Genomic DNA, 21,656 nt, shown 5'->3' with positions numbered 1-21,656 from the left:
CCTCACAGAAGTCCTGGAGAAGGTAGATAGGAGACTCAGTAGAATCCTATTTTCTTTTCGTTAGCCGGAAAACGGAGATTTAGAAAGCTTAGAAACTTGACCTGACTGAAAAGAAGAAATGGTGGACCCTGAAAGTGACTTCAGGCTTTCTCACTGCACAGAATAGAGTCAAACACTGCTGCAGTTAAATATGTTACCCTCTGTTCTCCCTGCGTGATCTACAATAATAATGTGCTTCGTGTTGATATTTACTGCTGTGTTGCTGACAATTACCTGAAAGAGAAGTTGGGGTGCTTCACTGGGCTGGGAAACATTTAGCTACATCGGAAAGCAGGTCTACTAGTAAATAAGTAAGTTTATCTGTGTCTATAAAGCTCTCGCTGGTGCCAGTTGCATGTGTGTGTTTCCATCCGTCATTGTCGATCGTGAATTTGGTTGACACTTCTACTATAGAGAAAAGGCGAATAGCGATATTAAAATATTTCTTCTAATTAGTTTCCTTTACATGTGCACAGATTTGTGCACCAAGCCACTAATCCTACATAATAAAAGCCTAATATGCTAAGTGTCCAGTCGTCTGTTCAACCAATCAAAGCGTAATATGTTAATGATATGCCTATGCCGCTCAACTGCTCACTATGACGTGCACTGACCACCAGAGGGCAGACGCTCCAACTGGTAGGTTAGCTTGCTGCTGGGGTCCGGCTGATCAGGACTGAGTGAGACAGGCCGGACACGCCCTGGAGCCCTCCCACAGTCCCTCCCCAGCTGGCCAACCTCCAGCGTCCCTCTCCGGCCCCAATCATGCATCGGTGGGGTCCCACAGCCTGGCCTGCACCCTCTCGCAATCCAGGCTAAGGGAACCGCCCCCCCCCCCCATGCAAGTGCATGAATTTCGTGCACTGGGCCTCTAGTTATTTGATAATATAGTATACTGGATCTGGGAAGAATTCTGTGGAATGCCCAATTCCCTAGTCATTCTGCGTTAGTGTTTCTTTATAGCAGTAGATAGATTTGCAAGTGCAATCTGTTGACTGAATTAAAACATAGAAAAGATTCTATGCCTGAGGTAATTTGGATGATAGAAGTTTTTTAGTTGCTAGACATTTCTTTTTATTAAGACAGCTCAATTTAATATTCTGTTTCCTTTTATTAAGAGCTTAATAATCTATTCTTATGTTTAAAGTACAATTATTCACAATTTTCTTAAAAGATGGAGACAATTATTGGATCTTATTAGTACATTTATTTTGCTGAAAGTGAGATGAAATCTGGCTACAGTTGATTAATATGGGGAGCTGGGAGGTGAGAATCCTATTTTGGGCTGGGCTGGTGGGACACAGCATTATTTTAATTTCTGAGGCATGTATAAATCTGGATTAATCTCAATTGTATATTGGTGCTGTTTCCATTACAATGAAGGCTTACCAACAATCACAAGTTACTTGTGGAATAAACTTCTGTGCTACCCTGGAGGCAAATTACTGTGCTTTACACTGTTTGGGGCTAGCTGTGCAGTACACAGTGCTCTGCAAAGGGTTACTGTTGGTTTCCATTGTGATCAGAGCAGGTGCTTGTTATGATAACTGTTCTGGGTATGATGGGATATCAACCCCTCAGGTCAGACCAGCAACAAAACTAAAACTGCTTTGTTAGAATGTCCTGAAACAGAAGATGTTCTAGGTGTTTCAGACTCTCATCATAAGATACAATGCATTCAATTTAGCATTAGAATAAATGTAAGGCACCAAAAAGTGACATATTAACAGAAAATAAATCTGTAATGTTAGAATGTCTGAGCAGCATGTACAACTAACCCATAGGTTGGCATCCTCCTCCTATATAATAAAAGGGTAATATGCAAATTGACCCTAATGGCGGAACAACCGGTCCCTATGACATGCACTACCACCAGGGGGATGTTGCTCAATGCAGGAGCTTCCCTGGTGGTCAGTGCACTCTCACAGGGGGAGCGCTGCTCAGTCAGAAGCCAGCTCATGGCTGGCCAGCACAGCGGCGGTGGCGGGAGCCTCTCCTGCCTCTGTGGCAGCGCTAAGGATGTCCGACTGATGGCTTAAGCCCGCTCCTCACAAGGAGTGGGCCTAAGCTGTTAGTCGGACATCCCCCAAGGGCTCCCGGGCTGCCAGAGGGATGTCTGACTGCCAGCTTAGGCCCAATCCCCCAGGGAGCGGGCCTAAGCTGGCAGGTGGACATCCCCTGAGGGTTCCCGGACTGCGAGAGGGCACAGGCCGGCCTGAAGACTGCCCCCCGCCCCCTGCCCCCCACGAGTGCATGAATTTTCAGTATATCAAAGTTAGGTTAATAATGAAGCTCAAAGTTGGACCTAGTCTGATAAGCCTTTATGCCTTTTCTACCACATGGTGTCATGTCACGGAGGATCTTCTTACTATCTGTCCCCTTATAGGCCATTTTATTTCTGTGAGGTTGGTGTTGATGCCTCCTCTTCTATTTCTGAACATAGTAATTTAAGTCATTTCTTTTTCTTAATCAGCCTAGATACACTTTGTCCATTTTGTTGATCTTTTCCAAGAACCAACTTACAGTTTTGTTGTGTTTTCTCTGTTTCACTCGAATCTGCGTTACTTCCTTCCCTCTGCTTGCTTTAGGCTTACGTTTGCTCTTCCTGTCCTGGTTCCTTAAGGTAGAAGGTTATGTTACTGATTTGTGTTTCCCCCACTTCTGATGTAGGTGTTTACAGCTGTAAATTTCCCCTAAGCACTACGTGAGCTGCATCTTGTACGTTCTGGTGTGTTATGTTTTCATTTTCATTCATCTCAAAATATTTTCTAATTTTCTTTGTGACTTCTTTGCCTATTGGTAGTTTAAGAGTCTGCAGTCAATTTCTACATATTTGTGAATTTTCCAAACTACTTTCTGTTGTCATTTTCTAATGTTATTTCATTATGGTTGCAGAACAAATTTTGTATGATTTAAATCCTTTTAAAGGATTGTTTTAGGGCCTAACATATGGTCTGTCCTGGAGAATGTTCCATGTATACTTGAGAAAAATGTATATTCTGCTGTTGTTGCATGGTGTTTTCTTTAAAATGTCTTTTATAGTGTTATTCACGTCTTCTTTTCCTTGTTGGTACTCTGTCTAGTTGTTCTGTTTATTATTGAAAATGGGGTATTGAAGCCTCCAACAATCATTGTTGAATTAACTGTTTCTCAGTTAAGTTTTTTCTTTATATAATCCTCACCAGAGGATATGTTTGTTTGTTTTTTAATCTATTTGTAATTCCATAGGTAACATATAAATACAATATATATAGAGAGAGACATTGATGTGAGAGAGAAACATCGATCTTTTGCCTCCCGTACATGCCCCGATGGAGGACTGAACCGGGAACCTAGGTAATGTGCCCTGATCGGGAATCGAACCCACAACCTTTTGGTGTACGGATGACACTCCAACCAATGGAGCCACCCCACCAGGGGCATCAGCTTAGTTAATTAGTGCTTCATATATTTTAGGTCTTTCATTCTAATGTTTTAAAGGAGAAATTTGAATAATTGACTTTTATGTGCTTTTTATATTCAAGGATTAATTCCTTGTGAAAAGTTCTGGGGTGTGGATTAGAGGGTGTTTACAAACGATGACTACAACTGTGAGCTTCCAGTAGCTTTCAAAATAGAGTGCAATGTCCGTGATGGGGAGGAAGATTTAAAGTGATTTTTCAAAAGATGATTTTCTTTTCCTCAAAATCCCAACCACCATTTTTGTAGAAATAGGAAAATCTACCCTAAAATTCATAGGGAATTTCAAAACAATCTTGAAAACGAATAAAGTTAGAGGTTTCACACTTCCCGACTTCGACACTTACCATATCGCTGCAGTAATCAGTGTGAGCCTGGCATGAAGACAGATAGACCCAGGAATAGAATAGAGCCCAGAAATAAACCCTTGCATGTATGTTCAAGTGATATTAGGACAGGGCACCAAGACCATTTAATGGGGAAAGGATAGTCTTCCCAACAAATGGTGTCAGGAAAACTGGATATCCAATCGGACCCTTCCTTTACACCTTATACAAGTATTGACTTAAAATGGATCAAAGACCTAAAAATCAGAGCAAAAACTATAAAACTCTTAGAAGAAAACAGAGCATAAACTTGATGACATTGAATCTGGCTATGATTTCTTGGATATGACACCAAAGCACAGGCAATAAAAATAAGATAAACTGTACTACATGAAAACTAAAAACTTTTGTGCATCAAGGACACTATCAATAGAGCAATTCACGGAGTGGGGAAAAATGTTTACAAACATATATCTGAAAAGGGATTAATATCCAGAATATATGAAGCACTTCTATAACTCAACAACATCAAAACAAACAACTTGATTAAAGATGAGCGGGGGACTTGAACACACATTTCTCCAAAGAAGACACACAAACAGCCAAGAAGCACATGAAAAGAAGCTTACCATCACTAATCATCAGGAAAATACAAATAAAAATCCAACGAGATACCACTTTACACCCATTAGGGTGGCTGTTACTAAAAAAATACCAGTGTACCAGTTAATAATGCAGATTGTTTTCAATAGGTGGAGTTACACATATGTTGATATGTATATGCGATTTGATATGTATGCTATTTTGTTGTATTGACAGCAAGCTTCAAAACTTCATATGTCAAATTTTCTGAAGGTGTTAACAGCATAGATATTTTTATGCTTAAAAATGTAAAATTTCGTGCCAAAAAAAGCATTTGCAGGAAGTTTTAATTCATTATTTTGAAGAAAAGTGCTGCTGAACGTTATTGTATACTTCGGGAAGGTTATGGTGAACATGCTCCATCTCAAGATACTTGTGAACGCTGGTTTAAACGCTTTAAAAGTGATGATTTCAATGTGAAAGACAAAGAACGTCCAGGTCAACTGAAAAAGTTTGAAGACCAACAGTTACAAGCATTATTGGATGAAGATGCATGTCAAACTCAAAAACAACTTGCAGGAAGATTAAACGTTGCTCAGCAAACAATTTCTGGTCGTTTACAAGCAATGGGAAAGATTTTAAAGGAAGGAAAATGGGTGCCACATCAACTGAACGAAAAGACAAATGGAAAATCGAAGTCATTAGTAAAATGCTTCAACGGCATGAAAGAAAGTCTTTTTTGCATTGAATTGTGACTGGCGATGAAAAGTGGATTTATTTTGAGAATCCCAAATGCACAAAATCATGGGTTGATCCAGGTCAACCATCAACATCGACTGCAAGACCAGATCACTTTGGAAGGAAGACACTGCTCTGTGTTTGGTGGGATCAGGAAGGTGTGGTGTATTATGAGCTTCTAAAACCAGGTGAAACCGTTAATACTGATAACTACCGACAACAAATAATCAATTTGAACCACGCTTTGATGATAAAACGACCACAGTGGGCCATAAGACACGGCAAAGTAATTTTGCTTCATGATGACGCACCAGCACACACTTCTAAACCAGTTAAAGACACGTTAAAAGGTCTTGCCTGGGAAGTATTAACCCACCCGCCGTGTTCACCAGACCTTGCTCCTTCAGATGACCACTTGTTCCCATCGATGGCACACGCACTTTCTGAGCAGCACTTCAAAACGTACAAAGAAGTGGAAAATTGGGTCTCTGAATGGTCTGCCTCAAAACAAGAAAAGTTCTATTGGGACGGTATCCACAGATGACCTGAAAGATGGGGAAATGTGCAGCTAGCGATGGGCATTACTTTGAATAAAGCCCTTTTGATGTTTCTCTCGAAATTACCGTGTTTTCTATGATTACAAAATCCGCATTATTAACCGGTAAATAGTTAATCCGCATTATTAACTGGTAAATAGTTAATCCGCATTATTAACCGGTAAATAGTTAATCCGCATTATTAACCGGTACGCCGTAATGTGGGCACTTGGAACCCTTTGGCGCTGTTGGTAGGACATTGTAAGTGGGGCCCCCGGTGGGAAACATCTCCGCGGGCACGCGTACCAGCTGAGATGTGCCCGGTAGCTCCTTCCCATCCCCCGACAGCTTAGCGTTACAGTGGTTTCCGTCTTCTGTTTACCTAACCCATTTTCGTGGCTACAGCGTTGTTGCTGAATTTGAAAACATTGTTTTAAATAATCAAGCCTTGTGCTGTGATCTTTCTGTGCCGTTGAAACAATGACAAACGTTACCTCGACCATGTGGCTGTTGGGTTGAAGGTAGAGCAAGGGGCCACTTGCTGTTTGTGTGTAGACAGCAAGGTGGTCTGACTTCAGCTTCCGTACGTTGGGAAGCTGCCCACGTGGCTGGCTGCTCTCTCCCTTCTCCTCAGCAGCATTTCTTTCTAAGTGGGTGACTCTGTTTCAGGCCTCACGCGGGGACAGGAAGTTAAGAGCGAGGCCAGATTTAATTAGATGGAATTGCAGTTATTTTTGCCAGGTGCTGGCACATGTCTTTTCAGAAATAAGTTCCCCTTAGTGATTTGTTTACATTCGAGAAAGCTGCCCAGAGAGCAGGCCTAGATCTAACACCTACTGGCTTTGGCCTCTTAGGCAAGCGTTTTGCCCTCTTTAGCCGAAGGTTCCTCTTCTGTAAAAGGTGATTAGTAGTAAGGTGATTGTTGGGGTTAAAGGGCAGAAAACACAGCCAATGCTTTGTAACTGGTTGAAGGGGTTAACGAGTGTGGGATGATCCTAGGAGAAGAGTGTTCACATAGGAGATCTTACAGGTTCAGCCCAGTAAGTGCTTTTGCCAGTCAGTCATTCTGCTGGGCCATCAGCCCCTTTTCCTGTTTAAATGATTGTGTAACAGAGTTCTAATTGGCTGTAACTAGAGCACGTCTGGAGATGCTCTATTTCTAGAGGACAGAGTTGAAGGGGGACTTTAAAAGAACTCCAGGCACCCTGAAGGAAGAGCTTTTCTTTGTTAATTGTGAGGAAATCAATTTAGGACTTTGTCGCTGCAAAGACCTGGCTAGCTGCTCCTCCAGCAGGCTTTCAGCAGCTGAGAATGAGGCAGGAAGGGCCAAAGCCTCACGCAAGTCTGCGTGTCGACAAACTCCTTGGCGGCCTCGCTGAAGGGCTGCCCGTTGGTCCTAAAGCGGGTCTGTCCGGTCTCCAGTTTCTCCGGGAACGAGGGATTTCGCTGCTGCTGTTACTGCTGCTGCGTGTTTTCTCTTCGCTTACAGCCTTTTAACTAGGGGGTAACACATGCCTTCCGGTTTATTTCTTTGGTTTAAACCTCTCATTCACCCCCCCCCCCCCCGCTTTTTTTTATCATGTGAATTTAAGCCATTGCAGTTTTAATTCTCAGTATATGTATCAGTCAGTCTGGCCAGGAGACATAAACCACACAGTGATTTGAACAGAGAATTAACTACCGAGGGGAGGGGTCAGAGAACTCTCAAGTCCACAGGAATGGAAGACATGGGAGCAGTTCTACCTCTAGTACTCAGGCAGAGCACACCGAGAAGAAAAATGTGGGAGAGTGCACTTCCCCAAATCCAGTTTCTTATCTTGGATTTCCTCATTGGGTGGTGGTGGTTTTTGTCGGTGCTGCTGTGGCTGAGGTTGGCAGGCAGGAATCTGTACAGGGCTGTGCTGCGCAGTCACCGAAGCCAGCGGGCTCTGGGGGACCTTGCCTGGGAGGATGCTCGCGGGAGTGCCCACTGAGCACGTTGGGGTGAGTGCCACTGTGAGCTCTGCACCCCAGCACAGCACCACGGGAGCCCTCCCTAAGCTGACTGTCAGGCCCGCTGACAAAGGAGACACACGTGTAGGGTCCGGCTCCCCTATCGCACGCAGGGCAGGGAAGGGGAGTGTGCAGCTGAGAGGCAGGAACCCTTTGGCTACTGTCACCAAGAGACTGATAGTGAAGTCAATTTTCAACAGCGTACAGTCAACGGGAAGAAGGAAGAGAAGAAATGGTTAGAATATACTAGTAAACATAAACATAACAGAGAAAATAAAGCCGTCACAGTTCTCATTTCTGTAACTAGTCGTGAGACCATGGTTGACACCTAGGCCTTCTTTCTTCTGCTGCCCATCGGAGCCCCTGCCCTCAGCCCCTGGTTAGGCATTTAGTCTCTGCTAACGCCAACAGCACGTCCGACGGGCGCTGCTCCTCAAAAGGGAGAAGTGGTTTGCTGCCTCCTACTCTTCAGATCCAGTGAGCGTACGGCAGCTTAGTGGGCTCTTGTGATACTGACTGGAATGTCATAATGTTCAAGGTCATTAGCCAGGTCATTGGCAGGGCGGGACCAAGTGGTGCCAGGCTGCCAGGGGGTAATCTGTTCAGTTAGAGAGGTCACAGCCCTTCGCCAGCACCCAGCTGACTTCTGCCCAGGCCAGGCTACTTACATGGGGATGTGACAGATGTCACCACCTTTGTTTCTCTCAAGTCCGAAGTGGCATTAAACGCTTTAATTATCCTGGGTACGGTATTGCTTCTGTTAAATATCTTTTTTAAAAATAGGTTCCTATTAATTTTTTAGAGAGAGGAAGGCAGAAGGAGAGAGAGAGAGAGAAACATCGATGAGATCGGCTGCCTCCTGCATGCACCCTACTGGGGACCGAGCCTGAAACTTGGGCATGTGCCCTGACCTGGAGTCCAATCAGTGACCTCTTGGTGCATGGGATGATGCTCAACCAACTGAGCCACATCAGCCGGGCTGGTTAAATAAAGATCTTGGAGGAGAGGGGAAGTTCTGTGGATTCCCACCTAGTCTCTTCTGTAATGACCTTGTCAGTGGGCCAACTAGGTGGTAGTGGAGAGCCAGTGTGGGCGTCAGCCAGTTGTCAAGTATGTCTGTTCCCAGTTCGTCCAGGAGTTGAGGAAATAACCACAAAATCAGTGCGTGGACCAGCTGGGCCCGCTGTGAGTCGGACTGGAGCGCAGCACTCCACCTGTCGCCCGACTGCCATTAGCCCTCACTTTGACTGTGAGCCACAGGGGCATTGTGAGTCACCCAAAGGGTCTGGTGCTTCCTTTTCTCTCTTCAACAGTCACTCTAGTAAGTGGCCGTGGGGGGTGCGGGGAGGAGGCGCAGTCTGTACCATGGAAGCCATGCAGGGCCCTTCCGGAGCAGGTTCTGCCTTTGCTCAGTTTCTAGAATTGGGTCAGGAAACTGATTGGTAGGTTATGGCTTTTCAAGAACGATTATGACTATCAGAGGTAGAGTTTCCCCCTATTACATAGGTCAATCCAGGTTTTAGTAGGCTGCCTATGGAACACTGATCAATTAACTACCATGAAATTACTGACACAACCCTGCTGCTATTAATGGAAGATACACCCATCTTGTCTTGGTGAGTAAGGACACCCAGCTGGGCGAAAATCTGTCTATAACTTCTGGCTCCCCCAAAACTTCCCTACTAATAGCCTACTGTTGGCTGGAAGCCTTACTGATAACATAAATAGTCTATGAACACGTATTTTCTATGTTGTAGGTATTATATACTGTATTCTTACAATAAAGGAAGCTAGAAAAGAGAAAACATTACTAAGAAAATCTCGAGGAAGAGAAAATACTTTACAGTATTTATTGAAAAAAACCTGCATCTAAGTGGAACCGAGTAATTCAAATCTGTATTGCTCAAGGGTATGGTGACAGAGACTATATGGCCTGCAAATCCTAAAATATTTACAGTATTTGCTATATTCTAATAATAATATGTTGGCAAAAACTGAGGAACATGTGCAGAAGTATATTCTAAGGATCTTTGACCAAGGAGGGTAGAATATAATTCTGTGTTGGGCCTACTTATTAATACGAGCTCAGTTACTAGAGTCCACATTTAATGGATTGGCTCACACAGCTGCAAGTGTCTCTAACAGCTCACTCAGTTTATGGAAATTTGGACTCAACAGTGACCTGCATTTAATGAGGTAGAGAGGCCAAAGCTTCCCTGGCAAGATACAAAGCGGGGGACTCCGAGGCTTAGGGAGACCTGAGCACAAGGAGGCACAGAAGACACCCCTTCACCTGAGCAGCACCCCAGTGGGGGGTGTGCGCCCCGGGAGCGCTCCGTGGCCCTTCTCCTTTGTCGTATGTACTGGCTCCCGACCCCTGGGCTGGCAAACGTGCGTCTGTGAAGGATCAGTACTTCTCCCAGTTACTGCATTTGTTTTTTTAAATAACTGGTTTGTTAAAATTGGAATCTAAATTTCTTTTAATTCATAAATTCCTTTATGGGGAAATTTTTTTCTTTAATACCATTTGGATTTTGTTTGTATTTAAAGATGCTAAAGATTTAGCTATGCTTATAACCAGAGGAGGAGACGTGAGGAAAGAGGGGATGAAAAAGCAGGTCTAATGATCGCACTCCGATGTGGAATCTAAGTAACAAAATAAACTGATGAACGGAGTGGGTCCAGAGACATGGACGCATGGAACAGAGTGCGGACCCTCAGAGGGAAGGCCGGGGAGGTGATCAACCAAAGACCTGTGTGCACACACGCGTCACCCATGGGACCATAGGGAGCTTAAGGCCTGGGCGGGGGAGGGGGCGGGCTGGAGGGGGTCAATGGGGGAAAGGGGGCATATGTAATACTTTCAACAATAAAGATTATTTAAAAATAAATAAAACCGATCAATCTGACTTAGCCTCCCCATTCCCCACAAAAAGAAGCAAGTCTAGGAGGTAAGGAAGATGGCCCTTGGTTGGTGTGCTCAGTGGTTGGAGCGCTGGGCTGTGCACCCACAGGTCGTGGGTTTGATTCCTGGCCAAGGGCAAGTACCTGGGCTACAGGTTTGATCCCCCGCAGGGCTCATGCGGGAGGCAACCAATCAGTGTGTCTCTCTCACATCAATGTTTCCCTCTCCCTCCCTCCTTCCCTCCCTCCCTCCCTTCTACTCTCTGTTAAAAAATCAATGGAAATGTTTCTCTCTCTCCCAATTTTTTTTTTTTTGGAGGCAACCAAAATTTTTGGCGGCCTTGAAAAAAAAAAATCAATGGAAAGAATATCCTTGGGTGAGGATTAAAAAAAAGAAGTAATGATGAACTCACATAGTTAAGTTTGCAGTAGAAGAAAGGGGCAGTCGCAGAATTTTATTTTCTATAAAGTAAGAGCTTATGTATGTCAGAATAGAGGATTCTGAGAGTATATGTAAAACCCTCTTTGGAGAATGAGAAGGAAGTGTTGTAATGTGCATTCAGTATGACAGTAAATCGAGTGTCTGGGAGGCGGAAGGAACCTCTGAAAACCGCAGTGTTACAGCTCACCTGCGGCAGCTCAGGCTGCATTCTGGCCTCACGGTCCAGCTGAGCCTGTGCGCATGCTGGGGCGCAGCCTGCGGGATTTCTGACGGGTGCTGCGTAGTCCGTTAGGATGCTTGTTTATCTGATAGTGAACCAAAGAGAAACTGCCGACCCAACGTCATCATCTCTGTCCTGTTTGAGACCTTCAGTGAATGCTCAGTGTTTTCAGATATTGTTAGAACTCTGCACTCTTAAAAAAAAAGTCGCCCCACCATTTTAGGGGTGTCAGATACCATTGATTTCAATCAGGAAGGTTGGTAGCCTGTTTTTGCCTATTTAGGAAAAAAAAAAAAGACACCCTAACATAGTTGTACATGAACATTTTATTGTAAAAAGTGGAGTTGACTGAAAATCTGAGGAGTTAGCTTCTGTCACTTAAATGTTTATTTCAAAATAATTTCAAGTGTACAAAAAAGTTGAAAAAATAGACTTAAACAAAGAACTTTTGTATGTTTTTTAAGTATTTACCAATTGATAATATTTTGCCACACCTGCTTTATCATTCTATAATATATGTAGGGATGTACACATACTATTTCCCTGGTCAGTTTTATCTTTGTAATCACAATCTAGAATAGTCCTTTCATGATACAGATGAGAATACCGAAGTTCAGAGGAATTAAAGGAGCTAACGAAGGTCCTGCCGAGAACTGGGACTCCAGTACCTGAGTCCTCCATCCCAGTCTACGTTCCTTTCCTGCTTTGCTGTCTTTTCACTGACTCCCCAGATAAAGGGGTATTCTCTACAGAGAGAATGTGTGCAGATACGCTTTAAGTCATCAGTTCCCAAACATTTTAGTACCAAGACAGTTTTCATGCTTAAAACTGTTGAGGATGATGAGTATGTTCGTTCTCTTTTTGTGGTGATGGCATACATATGTTGAAATTTATCCAGTTGTACACTTTATGTGCAGCTTTTTGTATGCCAATTGTACCTCAATAAAACTTTATAAAATTAAGGACCCCAAAGAGCTTTTTTGTTTATATGGGTTATATCTATCAGTATTTATCAAACTAGATGTTAAAATGGAGGGGCTTTTAAACTATTATCTCTATATATAAAAGCCTAAGCGGCTGTTATGGTCGGACGACTGCTGGTAGCTATTACCCAGGAGGTGGTCAGTGCGCTCCCACAGCCAACCTCCCACGGCTGGCCGACCTCTCGGGTCCCTCCCCCAGCCGGCCAGCCCAATCGAGGGGCCCCACCCGTGCACGAATTCATGGACTGGGCCTCTAGTTTCAAAATAACAATACTAAACTTAATGTTAACATTAATGGTTTTCATAGGTATAGTTACAAAAAAAGGAGTTTCGTAGTAAGGCTTGTGTTTTCATTTCTCTAAGCCTCTTTAACATCTGCTTTGTGTGTTTGGTCTGTCACAATATGTTGTTTGAGTTTGAAGCATATGAAGAAACTTCACTTCACATATATATGCCCTTAAGAGGAGGAACCTTTTAGTGTTTTTCAGGTAATGGGTATTCATCTTGGATTTGATACCAAATCTTGACAAGTGGTTGTTTCTTAAAGGTTCTTGCCGTGTATAATCCGAAACAATTAACTTTTTTTCTTAACCTTTTGCACTCAGATGTCGAGTGTGACTCGACACAGCATCGGTAGCAGCTCGAGAAAAAAGCAAGCGAGTGCAAAGGGTTAATATATATTTTATTGATTTTTACAGAGAGGAAGGGAGAGCGAGAGAGAGCTAGAAACATTGATGAGAGAGAAACACCGATCAGCTGCCTCCTGCACACTCCCTACTGGGCATGTGCCCACAACCAAGGTACATGTCCTTGACCCTTGAGTCCGCAGGCCGACACTTTATCCACTGAGCCAAACCGGTTAGGGCAACAATGAACTTTTTGTTTTCTGTTATGTTAAAAGCCATTGGTTTATTTGCACTTGGAATGGATCTTACCTGATAGAATTAGCCTGGCTTTTATATATAGACTAGAGGCCCGGTGCATGAAATTTGTGCACTCGGGGGTGTCCCTCAGCCCGGCTTGCACCCTCTCGCAGTCCAGGAGCCCTCAGGGGATGTCCTACTGCCGTGAAGGCCGGAGGGGCTCCTGCCACCGCCGCTGCACTTGCCAGCCATGAGCCTGGCTTCTGGCTGAGCGGTGCCCCCACGTGGGAGTGCATTGACCACCAGGGGGAAGCTCCTGTGTTGAGCGCCTGCCCCCTGGTTGTTCAGCTGCCCCATAGCAACCGGTTGTTCCGCTGTTCAGTCGATTTGCATATTAGCCTTTTATTATATAGGATATTACTACTTAATTGGTACTTTTAATATTTAGTCACTTGCCTTTTCTGTCAAATGCCCCAATTTCTCAAAAGTAGAAACTGGGCCCAGCCGGCGTTGCTCAGTGGTTGAGCATTCACCTATGAACCAGGAAGTCACGGTTCAATTCCTGGTCAGGGCACATGCCCAGGTTGTGGGCTCAATCCCCCAGTGTGGGACTTGCAGGAGGCAACTGATCAATGATTCTCTCTCATCATTGGTGTTTCTCTCCCTCTTTCTCTCTCTCTCCCTCCCCCCACTTCCTCTCTGAAATCAATAAAAATATATTTTAAAAAAATAGAAACCAGCCCCTGTGTTTTCCCATTTTACTTTTATAGGAGAACCAAGGTATCTAGACTTGTTTCCATTTGCACTGTGTATATTGCTTTTTGTTTTGAATTTCATTTTTCACTCTTTTACTGAAATAGACTCTCTGAGTAGACTGCAGTTAATGATAAAAAACAAAAACAAACCCACATTTATTCTGAAGGCTGTTGCTCCTGCAAGGGAGTTTGCCTGCTTTTGCTGAGGCGTTTTGAGAAGGAAATCTAGGTCAGTAGCCGTGAATGAAGATGCGGGGTAGCCTCCGTCAGACAGGCTCATTAATGATGCTGTTGGTGGAGGCGGCTGTCCTCAGCGCAGTTCCTGAGAGCTGCTCTGGGCTGGGCGACCAGTGCCATCCACATCTTAAAACACCCTTCTCAAGGATGGGAGAGAAAAATGTAAAATCGTGGGTTTTTACCAAAGGGTAAGAAATATAAGCAGAAAAAAAATACATATAAGCAGAATCACTAGTCTTTTAAAGTTTATTTTAGACATGATACTGAGCCAAACCAGCTATGGTTTATACACTTTTTAAAAAGTTTTTGTCAAAGGCACTAGCAGGTCTGATTGTCTTATAGCAGTGATGGCGAACCTATGACACGCGTGTCAGCACTGACACACGTAGCCATTTCTGATGACACGCGGCCACAGAGGCGGCCACATGCCGAGGATGAAACATTTGCGAAATAATGTTTTTTTCTTCAAAGTGACACACTACCCGAGTTATGCTCAGTTTTTTGGCGAAGTTTGACACACCAAGCTCAGAAGGTTGCCCATCACTGTCTTATAGTGCACTGGCTTTAATACAGAACACTGGCACGTTGTAACATTTGTTCCATGTTTCTATTTGCAGGGTCTCCAACTGCATTTCTTGAAGAGAAAATGGCCTTCCAGGGATATCAGAACAACCAGAACTGGCCAGAAAACACAAACTTTTACTTTGAACCCGAGCAAGTGGTGCATCCTATCCAGACTGGTAAGTGCAGCTTGCCTGTGACTGCTGAGTGTGAGCTGACATCAGCATGGAAAAGCCACACCCACCACTCAGATCCAGCATTTTAGCCTAACTACAGCTCGTGAAGTGCAAGCCAAGCGTAACGCGAGCCCTGGGCATGGAGGTGACCCTCCCCTCTGTGCCTCTCTCCGTCTCAGGCACATGCCCTCTGGCTCTCTCCCCTGCAAAATCTGTTTTGAATAAAGGAACTGAAATTCACATTCATTGAAGTTTAATTCTTCTCAAAGGAAGTATTACAGTAATAGCACAGTTTTTTCTTTTCATTGAATTTATTGGGGTGACTCTGGATAACAAAATTATACAGGTCTCAAGTACGCAGTTCCACAACACATCTGTACACTGTACTGTGTGTTCACCACCCAAGGCAGGTCTCCGTCCATCAGTCACCATTTTTTAAAAAAAATACCGTTTTTATTTATTTTTTACAGAGAGGAAGGGAGAGGGATAGAGAGTTAGAAACATTGATGAGAGAGAAACATCAATCAGCTGCCTCTTGCACACCCCCTACTGGGGATGTGCCCGCAACCAAGGTACATGCCCCCGACCGGAATCGAACCTGGGACCCTTCAGTCCGCAGGTTGTCGCTCTATCCACTGAGCCACACCGGTTAGGGCCATCAGTCACCATTTAACAGCACCGTTTGTTGAATGCCTATTTTGCGCCAGGCATAGTGCTACAGCCTTTACATATAGATTATATGCGTTTCTTATGTAACTCTGCCAAATATATATTATATTCGTTTGACAGAAGAGGAAAACCAAGACTCATACCCACTTCCTATAAAATTCAAAATAACCGATGGAGTCAGAAGGCGTGTCTGAGTGGGAAGCGGGGGAGGAACAGATTGCAGAAGGGCCTCCACGTGGCAGCCTCAGGGCCTCCGGGTCCGAGTTACCCAGCTGAGAGCTCACGGTGTTTCCACTGAGATGTGGCTTATTTATTTATTTATTTATTTATTTGCCATTGGTCTTATAAGGGGGACACACAGCTGGTTTCAAATTAGTGAATATTTATTGATTTCTTACCATGTGCAGTGACGTTATCTCAATTTACTTAACTTACTGTGACAACACACGTATAACTAGTCAGCACTCACTGGGGGGTGTAAGGCATGCTGTCTTTGTAGCCGTGTTCACTGGGGCTGAGTCTTAAACCCCTTGTTACTCCAGATCCCTGCAGGGTGCCCTGTGGTGATGGCCTGGAGGACCTGCTCTTCTTCCCCAGGGAAACCAGCCGTGCCCCCGCGCTGACAGGGCAGAGCGACCCTCTGGCAGACAGCGACGGTACGGCTTCTCCAGCTCGACTTGTTTCTCACTTCAGACGGTCACTGTGGTCTTATCATCACGTGAAGTTAACTAGGCAAAGCATGCTTGGGGCTCTGGCTGGGACAGGGCACTTCAGACCCATCACAGGAGGGAATGCAGTTGGGCTTTCTGGGCTGCTCACCTCCTGTGATGGGATCTTGAATTCTATATCCTACGGCCAGATTCTGTGTCCACATTTTACTGCCTCATTCAGTGGCCTTGGCAAGTTTTGTTTATCTATAACGTTAGTTTCTTTCATCCAGTAATGGGACCAACAGTAGTTCCTACATTAAAGATGAGCTAAGATCCAATAAAATTATGTAAAAGTATTTTGCATATTGTTCATTACATAGTAAACAGTAAACAGATCAGTTATTAATTGGGAGTATCCTCATTTATGGTGCTGTATAACTTTTAAACAAAACTTTACTCATCCTGGGTTTTCAGCTGGACTAGTTAACAAAAAGACAGATGAAGAGAGAAGAATAGTTTATTAATGCATGTAGCATTCATCATGCAGGAGAAAGTAACTCAAGGTGGTTTCTTAGAGTTTCTCTTTCTGGAGCATCTTCAATAAGAACATTAAATTTGTAGAGAAATGACAGGACAAGGAAAACAGTTTCAGACTGAAGAGTGGCAACCTGAGGGGAAATGTGTGGGAGGGACTCGGGGTTGTTTGCCCATTGCTCTGGTGCCCTCTCTGGGCTGGTAGTTTAATCTCAGGAGAAGGAGGATGTATACCCTGCCCTGAGGCAGAAATGGGGGAGCCTTTTCTAGGTGTGCTGTTTCTTTTTTCTTTTCTTTTTTTAATATATTTTATTGATTTTTTACAGAGAGGAAGGGAGAGGGATAGAGAGCTAGAAACATCGATCAGCTGCCTCCTGCACACCCCCTACTGGGGATGTGCCCGCAACCAAGGTACATGCCCTTGACCGGAATCGAACCTGGGACCTTTCAGTCCGCAGGCCCACGCTCTATCCACTGAGCCAAACCGGTTTTGGCTAGGTGTGCTGTTTCTTAATTGCCTTCAACTCAAAATAATTTTTCAGTCAAAAAGGCATATTTTGGGATGACATATTCTGGTTCCCTTCACTGCCCAGCATCAGTAAGTCCCACTTCAAACAATGCTTATAATTCTGTATTTGTAAGATCCTGGCTAATAATATGTTTCATTAGATTTTTCTTTGGACTCTTGGGAGAAGGATGTCAAATGAGTTGACTTTGATGTTATCCATCTAGTCTCCTGAGACTTAGATTTTGCCTTTGACTCCTGTGTTTTATAGTTCCCTAGTTAGTGAGTCATTTAGATGCATTGACTTCTTTCTTTACAGCATCTTTCTGCTCCTTTTATGCTCCCTCACTCTTTCCCAGTGCACACCCTGTACTCCACACCCAGGCACCTCCGTAATCTCCTGGCTGAATTTTAAATATATTTTATTTATTTATTTTCTTACAGAGAGGAAGGGAGAGGGATAGAGAGCTAGAAACATCAACCAGCTGCCTCCTGCACACCCCCTACCGGGGATGTGCCCGCAACCAATGTACATGCCTTTGACCGGAATCGAACCTGGGACCTTTCAGTCCGCAGGCCCACGCTCTATCCACTGAGCCAAACCGGTTTCAGCTCCTGACTGAATTTTAAAATCCATCCTGAATAGACCTGAAATATTGGCCCCTCTGCGTCCTGTTCTGTTTGTCGTCTCATTTTCATGAGTAAGACTCAAGGCGCCCTATTTGTTTTCCCTACTCAGGCCTCGCTCTCTCTGGCTTTCCCGATCCCCTCTGTTCGCTCTGACCGTCTTCCCGTTGCCGACACGCAGGATGTGCAGCACCTGCGTCAGACGAATCTCATAGTCCCAGAAACGTCCTGTCCTGTCGGCCTCTCCACTCTGTTTTTGTGCTCAGTGTTCTCCATCCTTGAAATTGACTCCTCTCTCCTCTCGTCTTGCTCTTGCTTCTCCTCTGAAGCTTTCTGTGACTATTCTGCTCCTCATGTTGATTTTAAACTCTTATAGCATCTCGTTCATACTATATCTTCTGTATTATTTGATCTATGTCCAAGATCTTGCCTCTCTAGCTAAATTGTAATAATCTTGATGGCAAGGGGTTATTAAATACACTATTAAGTCTGGCCGTGGACAGCACAATAATAATATTTTGACATTATCTAGTTCTTAATAATTTACAAAGCATTTCCACAAAATTGTTTCTAACATTGGGAAAGGAGGTGTTAATCTCTTTTTATGGGTGAGAAAATTAAGACCCACAGTTCCTTACTAAACATTATGTTGTGTCAGCGGTGATGCTGAATCTTTGAAATGCACTCTGGGAGGTTGCCTCATAGCACTCCAGGGGTATGGCGACATGCACAGCCTGCTGATTAGCCAGAAAGCTGGAGACCGTCAGCAGTGTTGGCCTCAGGACTCTGCTTTGTCTCCATGGCCCGAGGTCGCATGCTATGGCAGCATATAAAGCTCGCTCCAACGTCAGATACCTCCTCCCCAGTGCTGACATGTGTGTTTGTGTTCCACTATTAGGTCATCTTCCCTGCGACACATTTACTCCTGAAGCAGTTGTACCTCAGGGCTGGCCTGTGGAAGCCCCGAACTCACCCCATGTGGGGGTCTTCATTTCCCCAGGGGCCACACCACCTCTGCAGCCCACAGCAGGTAAGTATTAGAGCCCCTCTTTATCGGTGTGTGGTTGCAGTATCAATAATCAATATAAAGCATCAGACGTATTTTTTAGCAGCATACAACAGTATAGACAAAAATGTCAGAATTGTCACAAATATTTTTAAACTTGTATTGCTGATTTCACAGCTAGAGGAAAGCAGGTGTAGTTGAGATATAAGACTTGGGATTAATGGGCAAAGAAAATCCCTTTTTAATTTGGTGCAGATTTCAAATTCTAGGGTCCCGTATTCCCTTTCTGACAGTAATTATATACCTGTATTGTTTTTTTAAACATTGGGTGTTTTCTTTCTTCTTTGCCTTTTCTCCTCCATTGTCTGTTCTCCCAATAGCCTAGTCTTTTTTTCTATTTTTTTTATAGCCTAGTCTTTTAAGTATTGGGACTGTCAGAGTGGGCGCAAATGCATTAACCTGCCAGCTTCTTAGTCATGTTTGGGGTGTTGGGGTCACAAAAGCCAGCTATTCCTGTGCTCTAAGAAAGTGAGTTTTGAGTGCAGAGCTCTGAGCAGACTCTGATGGCTCCTAAATTTCCAACGTGTTTCCCTTAGAGCCAGCCAGGGAGGGAGACATGGCATCAGAAGGAGAGAGGGCATCAACCAGAGCCCTGGAGATGATGATGGGCCTGCAGGCTGCTGGCATGGCACCGTCTGGAGAAACAGAGGTGGCCCTGGCTCAGGACCTGGCACCAGTCCCAGGAACAGAGGTGGCGTTGGCCAGAGACGTGGCATCGCCAACCAAAGAAGATGTGTCATTTGCCAAGAACACGGAATCATCCACTGAGTCAGACATGGCTGTAGACACGGACGTGGTACTCCCTGTAGAACCAAAGGAAACCCCAGCCAGGGACAGCATACTATTCAGAGAGACAGAGAGGGCACCTCCCATCAACGTGGACATGGCTCCAGCTGAAGGCGTGATCTCACTCACAGAAATGGAGATGGCGTTGGCCAAGGACATTGTATCACCCACAGCCAAGGAGTTGGCCTTGTCCTCAGAAACACAGGTGGCCCCGGGCAAGGACGTGGCTCCGCCCCCAGAAACAGAGGTGGCCCTGGGCAAGGACGTGGCTCCACCCCCAGAAACAGAGGTGGCCCCGGGCAAGGATGTGGCTCCACCCCCAGAAACAGAGGTGGCCCTGGGCAAGGACGTGGCTCCGCCCCCAGAAACAGAGGTGGCCCCGGGCAAGGACGTGGCTCCGCCCCCAGAAACAGAGGTGGCCCCGGGCAAGGACGTGGCTCCGCCCCCAGAAACAGAGGTGGCCCTGGGCAAGGACGTGGCTCCGCCCCCAGAAACAGAGGTGGCCCTGGGCAAGGACGTGGCTCCGCCCCCAGAAACACAGGTGGCCCTGGGCAAGGACGTGGCTCTGCCCCCAGAAACAGAGGTGGCCCCGGGCAAGGCTGGGCCTCTGCCTCCAGAAACAGAGACACCCCTGGCTAAGGATGTTGCACCGCCTTCAGAAGCAGAGGGGGCCCCAGTTCCAGTGAAGGACATGGGAATTGTACGGACACCAGGAAAACTGAGTGAGGCTTTCCAGTTAGCGTCTCTCCAGAGCGAGGGGCCTTCAGCTGTACCTGCTTCCATGATCTCACCAGGTATGGCTCACATTTTCTCAGCATTTCTGTCTACCAGGGCGCAGTCTCCGGCAGGGCACGGGACACGCACATGCCAGATAAAAGAAACACAGTACTTCGCACATCTGCACACATTCCTCCTCTCCCAGACATCGCTTCTCACCTTCACCCTCCTCCAACACCTCTTCATCCTTGCTCTCTGCTCATCTTGTTTTTCTTATAGATCAGGAAGCAGTAAGAGGGGACATTTACAACCTCGCTCCTCATCTACCTAACTGCTTGTGTCTGTGCCCAGAGACTCTGCCCCTCCTGCTACTGGGAGTCAACATCCCTGCTTCTGATTAAGGCCACCTCTCTATTTTGTACTAGATCCCATCTCTTCTTGCTCTTCTTGTATATCGCTCTGCTCATTCTCTCTCTCTCTCTCTCTCTCTCTCTCTCTCTCTCTCTCTCTCTTTCTCTCTCTCTGCTTCTGTTGATGTTTTTAGTGAGAGAGGAAGGAGGGGGAGAGAAAGATGAGAGAAACATTGATGTGAGAGAAACATCAGTTGGTTGCTTGCCTCCCCCATGTGCCCCGACTGGGGATTGAATCTGCAGCCAGCGATCAGCCCACAGCCTTTGTGGGCACAGGACAAGGCTCCGGCCAAATAGCACTCAGCCAGGCCTCTCCTTTCCTGCTCTCAGCAGTGCTTTCCTGTCCCGTGGACCCTTCCCGCCAGCATGCCAACATTGCTACTTTCCTCATTTTAACAACAAACAGACAGACGCCCCTCCAGTTCCACCTTCCACACCGCTCCCCTGTCCGCTGCCCCAGCTGCGGCACCTCACTCTGGAGGGCGGAGAACCAGCTGGAGTCGTGCTTCTCTGAAACCTGTGTGGTTCTTACTGTACCTTCAGAACCAGTCACAGCCGGCGGCCAGACGTTCAGCGTGCCAACCGACGAGGCCCCGGTGCTGGAGAAACCAGAGCAGAGGCAGCCTGTCCGCGGCCAGCCTTCGGGGCCTTCGGAGCCCGCGGAGCCCGCAGGTGGGTCAGGAAGTGCAGTGGACTCTGGAACCGCTGCCACTGGGAGTGGTGGGTGCTGGTGGCAGGCGGTGGGCAGCGGCACCGGTGATGAGGTCAGTTCTCTAGATTTTGTCTTGTTTGGGCAGAAAGTCAGCTTGTGACCTACTTTTCAGTGATCACCACGCCAACCCAGGACACCCAGTGCAGGTCAGCTGTTCCCCATTCTGT

General features: G+C 45.5%; 1 protein-coding gene across 16 annotated transcripts in view; it reads left to right on the top strand.

Moving 5' to 3' along the window:
• Positions 1 to 21,656, top strand: part of MAP4 (microtubule associated protein 4) — a 111,670-nt gene that overhangs the window by 54,615 nt on the left and 35,399 nt on the right. For 14 of the 16 annotated variants that reach the window (XM_054729575.1, XM_054729577.1, XM_054729576.1 and 11 more), the window contains 5 exons: positions 14,694 to 14,816; positions 16,025 to 16,138; positions 18,697 to 18,828; positions 19,401 to 20,444; positions 21,321 to 21,449. In XM_054729575.1, coding sequence (XP_054585550.1) covers positions 14,694 to 14,816; positions 16,025 to 16,138; positions 18,697 to 18,828; positions 19,401 to 20,444; positions 21,321 to 21,449 — 1,542 coding nt within the window. The remainder of the gene's footprint in view (positions 1 to 14,693; positions 14,817 to 16,024; positions 16,139 to 18,696; positions 18,829 to 19,400; positions 20,445 to 21,320; positions 21,450 to 21,656) is intronic. The other 2 variants (XM_054729587.1, XM_054729584.1) reach the window with 1 other exon arrangement.

The sequence above is a fragment of the Eptesicus fuscus genome, chromosome 18, assembly GCF_027574615.1.
Source record: "Eptesicus fuscus isolate TK198812 chromosome 18, DD_ASM_mEF_20220401, whole genome shotgun sequence".
Lineage (NCBI taxonomy): Eukaryota > Metazoa > Chordata > Mammalia > Chiroptera > Vespertilionidae > Eptesicus > Eptesicus fuscus.
This window is presented reverse-complemented; position numbering and strand designations above follow the sequence as displayed.